At 67.7% G+C, this 6,110-nt stretch overlaps 3 protein-coding genes across 3 annotated transcripts; 2 read left to right on the forward strand and 1 right to left on the reverse strand.

Annotated features, from left to right (window-relative positions):
* Positions 1-553: 553 nt before the first annotated feature.
* EMIHUDRAFT_243956 (hypothetical protein) lies at positions 554-1,784 on the forward strand (the record flags this gene model as incomplete). Its single annotated transcript, XM_005769974.1, has 2 exons — positions 554-1,510; positions 1,587-1,784. The coding sequence occupies 2 exons, from the start codon at positions 554-556 to the stop codon at positions 1,782-1,784; spliced, it is 1,155 nt and encodes a 384-aa protein (XP_005770031.1).
* Positions 1,785-2,385: 601 nt separating this feature from the next.
* Positions 2,386-3,327, forward strand: EMIHUDRAFT_243957 (hypothetical protein; the record flags this gene model as incomplete). The annotated part of the gene is made up of 1 exon (XM_005769975.1): positions 2,386-3,327. One exon carries the CDS (start codon positions 2,386-2,388, stop codon positions 3,325-3,327), a length of 942 nt encoding a protein of 313 aa, XP_005770032.1.
* Positions 3,328-3,883: 556 nt separating this feature from the next.
* Positions 3,884-5,118, reverse strand: EMIHUDRAFT_118506 (hypothetical protein; the record flags this gene model as incomplete). The annotated part of the gene is made up of 3 exons (XM_005769976.1): positions 3,884-4,606; positions 4,828-5,076; positions 5,116-5,118. 3 exons carry the CDS (start codon positions 5,116-5,118, stop codon positions 3,884-3,886), a joined length of 975 nt encoding a protein of 324 aa, XP_005770033.1.
* Positions 5,119-6,110: the final 992 nt, after the last annotated feature.

Consider the following 6,110-nt stretch of genomic DNA (forward strand, 5'->3'; position numbering starts at 1 on the left):
TCGAGTGGACGAGCGAATACGGCCGGGGTGTGTCGGCCGGGGAGCCTCCGGCGGGCCTGCGGCGCGGGGCGCTGCGCGCGGCAAGCTTGCCGGGGTGTGGCCGCAGCGAGAGCCCCCGGCGGACGCCTAGTGGCGTGGCGCGGGCGCACCGGCGCTCCCGCGCCCGCGAGAGCAGCCGGAGTGTGTCGGCCGGGGAGCCTCCGGCGGGCCTGCGGCGCGGGGCGCTGCGCGCGGCAAGCTTGCCGGGATGTGTCGGCCGGGGAGCCTCCGGCGGACGCCTAGCGGCGTGGCGCTGCGCGCCGGCGCCGCCGCCATTCGAACGAGGCGACTGCATCTTCGACCGCATCTTCTGCGTATATTTCGCGCCCCTATAGCGTCGCGGAGGAGCAAAGGACGCCCGATTAGCGCTGCGCGCGGCCGGGCAAAAAGAAAAAATTAGGTTCGGGAAAAAATAGTCGGCACAACCACGTCGTTTCGCATGTCGTGCGCCGACGCCAGCGACTCCTGCGCGGCTTGGGCATCCGCCGGGGAGTGCTCTGCGAACCCATCCTTCATGCGCTCGAGCTGTGCCCTCTCGTGTGGCACATGCTGTGGCGACACGATTGCCGGGTGCTCGCTCCTCGCTGAGCAGGAGCTCTGCGTGCGGCACACGCAGTTTATGTGGAAGTACTGCGCTGGGAGCTGCGGGCGATGCCAAGCCGCGCCGCCTGCGAGCGAGGTTTGCGTCGATCAAGAGCTTGCGTGCGCCAGCTGGGCGGGTCGTGGCGACTGCGGCGGGGTTGAGGACTGGTGTGCTCTTAGCTGCGCGACCTGCGAACAGTCTGAGTCTGTTGTAACGACCGCCGACATTACGCTCGCTGCAGCACTGCCACGGCCGCCCATCATCTATGGCACCGCTTGGAAGGGCGCACACACCGGCGAGGCTGTAGTTGCAGCTGTCCGCGCTGGATTCCGAGGGATAGACACGGGTGGGCAGCCTCGTCACTACGATGAGGCGGCGGTCGGCGAGGCCATCGCGCGGCTTGTTGACGAGGGCATCGCGCGGGAAGATCTCTGGGTGCAGACCAAGTTCACACCGGAGGAGTGGCAGGATGCGGCGACGCTGCCCTTCGAGGCGGGCGCTGCTCCCGAGCAGCAGGTGGCGGCGTCGGTGACAGCGTCCCTACGAAAGCTGCGCATGCCGTACGTGGATGCTCTCATCCTCCACTCGCTCGACGGCCGGGAGCCTGCGACTCTGCTGCGCGAGTGGCGTGCTCTCGAGGCGGCCCACGACGCCGGCCATGCGCGCTGGCTCGGGCTGAGCAACATCCACTCGGTCGCCACGCTCGCCCGACTACACGCGGCGGCTCGAATCAAGCCCGCGGTGCTGCAGAACGCGTTTTGGGAGCGCAGCAGCTTCGACGCCGACGTGCGGAGCTGGTGTGCGGCGCAAGGCGTCGTGTACCAAGGCTACAGACTGATGCAAGCGGCGGGGCGACTCGAGAGCTGGCCGGGCTTCTCCGCCACGGCAGTGGCGAGCAACAGGACATGCGCACGGGGCGAGGATATCCTGCTGCGTGTCTCAGCATCCGCGGCTGGCTGAATAGGCGCTGAACGCGACATCGCTTTCGCTGTGGTTTGCGCTCGTGGGCGCGCTCGGCGTGCTTCCCCTCACGGGCACCAGCTCACACCTGAGCGAAGCGATAGCGGGAGTGTCGCTGCGAGTCGACGCTGGGACGGTGCAGCGGCTGCGGCCCACCGAGGACCTCGGTGGAGCACTTGGTGGTGGCAGTGTGCGTCGATAAGTTGAAAGCCGCAGCGTCGTGCCGACATACATTCGTGCCGTTGGCATCGGCGCCACCGCCTCCCACGCGTTCGTCGCCGCGTCGTACCGCTCCACCAGCTAAGGAAGCGGTCGTCGTCGCTCGAGTGCGGCCGCCGATGCCACCCGAGTGGTTGGACAAATCGACGTCCTCGAGCAATCTACCGTCCCCTGTCAAGCGCATCGCCGACCAGGGCGGGCATGAGTTTCGAAAAAGAAAATGCGCGAGATCGCCCGAGATCGCGCGGCGCGGCCCGAGGCGAGGTGGATGGGTTGGGAGCAAGGGGGCGGAAGTGGCCAGTGCGGTAGATCGGTCAGTCGGGGCGCAAGAGGTGGCCTGTGAGCCATCCGGCTTACATTTACCCTGCGTTCTTGCACATGGAGTGCAAGATACTCGTTTCTGTTGCCGTCCCAAACTGTCACTCCCCTTTCTCCCGGCCGGGGCGGGGCGCGCGCGGGGGCGGCGGGTGTGCGGCGAGTGTGCGGGATGTCTGTGGGCCCGAGAGCGATATGCCATGTCCGCCTTGCGTTTGTCATAACATCGAAGGCTAGATCTAAGTTCAAAAGAAAAACGAGTGGAATCAATGTCAGCCGAGCGGCTCGCCGGGCATGCGCTCGCTCGCGCCGACGAGCTCGAGCGTCAGCTGGCAGAGCACAGCTTGACGATGCAAAAGGCCGAGGCCGCTGCGGCTGCCGAGACCACTCGCGTCGTCGGACGGATTGACGCACACGAGCTTTCGACAAACGCCAAGCTCGACGCCGCAAACCGGCTCGTCAGCGCGTTGCAGGCGCAGGTGACGACGCTTCAGGCCCGCGTCGCGGAGCTTGAGCGGCGGCCAAAGCTGTCTGGCAGCGGCAGCTCGCGGCCGGCCACTTGCGACGAGATGGAGGCGAGGATTGAGGCGCTCGGCGAGTTCCGGCGCAAGGGCCACGGCAGCAGCCTCGCTCGCGCCGCCGGCTACTCGTGCGTGGAGGCCAAGGCGGTGGGATACTCGCTGCAGGAGGCCAAGGCGGCGGGGTGGGCCTTTGAGGAGCTGCGCATGGCGGGCTACATCGGCGCCAAGGGGATGACGTCTCGCGACTTTCTGGACCGGCACCAGGCGGGCTGCTCCAACTTTGCGGGGCTCGACTTTTCGGGCGAGGACTTCTCGAACATGGTGCTGCTGAAATGCAACCTGAGCGGCTGCGTGCTCGAGGGCGCGACGTTCGACGGAGCCCAGCTGACGAGCGTCGACCTCTCCAACGCGAGGCTCACCGGGCTCGCCTGCAGCAGCTGGCGTGGCGCTCGCTTCAGCGGCGAATGCAACTTCACGGGCACCAACATTCGGAAGCTCCTCTCGGCGGCGGAACTTAAGGCTGGCGGGCTCGTGAGCGGGCTGAAGACCACCGGCTACTCCTGCAGCGAGGCGAAGGCGGCGGGATACACGCCCAGCGAGTGCCACATCGGAGGCTTCTCGTTCGAGGAAGGCCGCGGCGCAGGCTACAGGCTACAACAATCATGGGAAAAAGCAAGAATCTGGGGTTAGAGAGATTGTTTGTAAAACATGGAACACTACTCTCGCAATAAGAGAGATTGTCATTAAAATGAACTCCGGGGGTGGTGCAGGTGGCACATTCGACGCGCGGGGCACAAGCGAGCACGCCACGGGGCAGGGGCCAGGGGGGGGATTTTACAGAAAACATGGAACAAAAACAAATAAAGAAAAAGAGGGTGTAAAATGAAAGAACTCCGGGGTCGCAGCTGAAGGGAGCTACACAGGTGCAGCGAGGCAAAGGCGGGAGTTGGGATACACGCCCTTCGACTGCTGCCAGGCTGGCTTCTCCTTCGCTGAAGCCAAAGCTGCGGGCTACCGCCGGGACGAATCGGTATTCCAAGTCGGGGATTCATACTGGTGACGTCGCGCAGATCTCGCCTCTGTACGTGGCCCAGTACCTCAGAACTAAAATAGGCAGGGGGGGCAGGGCCTGCACTTCTGAAAGACATTACATCTACGGAGCATATGCATGTAAAGTACTTTTGTTATCTACGTTGACTTGTACCAGGTAGACTAATGTCGAGACACGTAACCTCTCGTTCCTGCCTCACGCTAGCTTCACCGCCCACAGCACCACCACCTGCGCCTCCCGGTACACGCAAAACTCGTCGAAGAGCGTGTTCCGGTGCTGCGTGCTCGGGCCCGCGTGCTGGGCGCCCGCGAGGTTGTAGCGGCAGATGAACATGAACTTGTTGGCCGATTTGCAATACTGCTGCGACTTGCGCGGGTCGGGCGCGCCGTACAGCCCTCGCCCGAGCATGCCCTGCGCCGCAAAGCTCAGCAGCAAGCCGGTGGCCATGACGTTTGTCGCCGCCTCCTGCGAGCAGCCGTGGAAGAGAAACGTGTCGCCGCTCCGCGCGTGCGCCTGCAGCGGGCTGATGTCGAAGGAGCCCGCGCTCGCGAACCCGCGCAGCGTCGCGCCGTTGGTCACCTTCCACGCGCTCGCGATCCGCAGCCGCGGCTGCTGCACGTCCCTCCTCTGCCGCCGCTCAAAGAAGGAGCGCAGCGCCGCCTCGGTCGCTACCTCGCCCGCCAGCTCGTCCCAGAGCACGCTCTCCGGCGTCGTGTCGCGCCGCGCCCGCTCGTCGGCCCGAAGCCGCTCCAGCCGCTGCTGCTGCTCTTGGAGCCGCCCCTGCAGCGCGTCGACGTCGCGCTGCGCCCGCTGCCGCTGCGCGTTGAGCGCCGCCGCCTGCTGCGCCGCCGCCGCCGTCTCGCGGCTCACCTGCTCGCTCTTGCGCTCGAGCTGGCGCCGCGTCGCGTCGAGGCGCGCCTGCTCCGCCCGCGCTTCTGCCTCGAGCCGATCCACGGTCAGCGCCTGCGGGGGCGCGTCACGGACGCGTCGTGGGCGTGTCGCGGGCGTGTCGTGGGCGTGACGTGGACGTGTCGTGGACGTGCCGTGGGCATGGGCGTGGCGTGTCGTGTCCACCGCCCGGCCCCGACGCGCGCCTGTTCGCCCAGCTCGCGCTGCCGCTCGGCCGCCTCCCACTGCACTCGCCGCCGCGTCGCATCCGCCTCCTCCTCCGCCTTGCGCTGCTGCTCCTCCGCCGCCCGCTCCGCCGCGCTCCGAATCTCGACCGCGCCGCGCCGCGCCTCCTCGAGCGTGCCCGCCGCCGCCACGAGCCGCGCGGCCGCCGCCTCCCTGTCGGCCTCTGCCGCCGCGCGCTCTCGCTGCGCCGTGTCGCGCGCGCGCTGCAGCGCGAGCCGCTCGGCCTCGGTGCTGAGGAAGGGGCGGCTGAGCGCCTCGCTCGCGGAGATGCGGCGGCCGAACGCCTATGCCACCATGTCATCAAAGACCTCATCACACGCACCTCTCTCGCCGCAAGTCCTCCGCCACGGCCTGCGGAGGCAGTCTCGGGAACGAAGGTCGACTGTCTGTCCGTCTATCTGTCTGTCCGTCTATCTGTCTGTCCGTCTATCTGTCTGTCCGTCTATCTGTCTGTCCGTCTGGCGGCTCCCCATATCTCGGAGCCTAGCGGGATGCAAACCACTCCCCCCCCCCCCCATATCTCCCCCATATCTCGTCGGGCGTGAGCGCCTCGGCGGGCGAGGCTGCCGGCGGCAAGCCGAGGTCGAGCAGCTCCTCGAGCAGGGCGGGCAAGTGCTCGCCCCCCTTTGCAGCCGCCGCCTCGCGCGACCAGCCCGGCTGCAGCTGCTCCTGCGGCGGGGCGCCAAAGACGTAGTCGGCGACGTCGCAGCAGGCGAGCAGCGCGCACACGCCAAAGGCGTACATGTCGGTCGCGGCCGTCGGCCTGGCGCACGCCCCTCCAGCGTGCAGCTCTGGCGCCTTGTACCGAGCGGTGGCGACGCGGCCGCTGCTCTTGCTCGCGCGGCCGCTTGAGCTTGGCGGCGCCGCGTCGGACGCCGCCTCGCGCGCGCTCTCAAAGTCAGCGAGGTAGGCGCGCTCGTTCGTGTCGACGAGCACGTTCTCGAGCTTGACGTCTCCGTGCGCAAACCCGCGCGCGTGCAGGTGCCTCAGCGCCTCCGCGAGCTCGGTCAGCATCCGCTGCCGCTTCCACAGCACCGGCTCCTCCTCGTCCACCCACCGCCTCGCGTCGCCCCTCTCGTAGAGCGGGAGCTGGACGTACGCGACGGGCGCCCTGCCCTTCTGCACGTCCTGGAAGACGGCCTCGACCCTCACCAGGCGCGGGTGCTCCAGCCGCCGCAGCACGCTCACCTCGCGCACCAGCCACGCCCAGCCCCTCCCCGCGGCGTCGAGGTCGTACTCTTTGAGCACGCACGGCACGCTCTGGCCCGCGTCGTCCAGCCACTCGGCC

This window comes from Emiliania huxleyi, assembly GCF_000372725.1.
Source record: "Emiliania huxleyi CCMP1516 unplaced genomic scaffold EMIHUscaffold_404, whole genome shotgun sequence".
NCBI classification, from domain to species: Eukaryota; Haptophyta; order Isochrysidales; family Noelaerhabdaceae; genus Emiliania; species Emiliania huxleyi.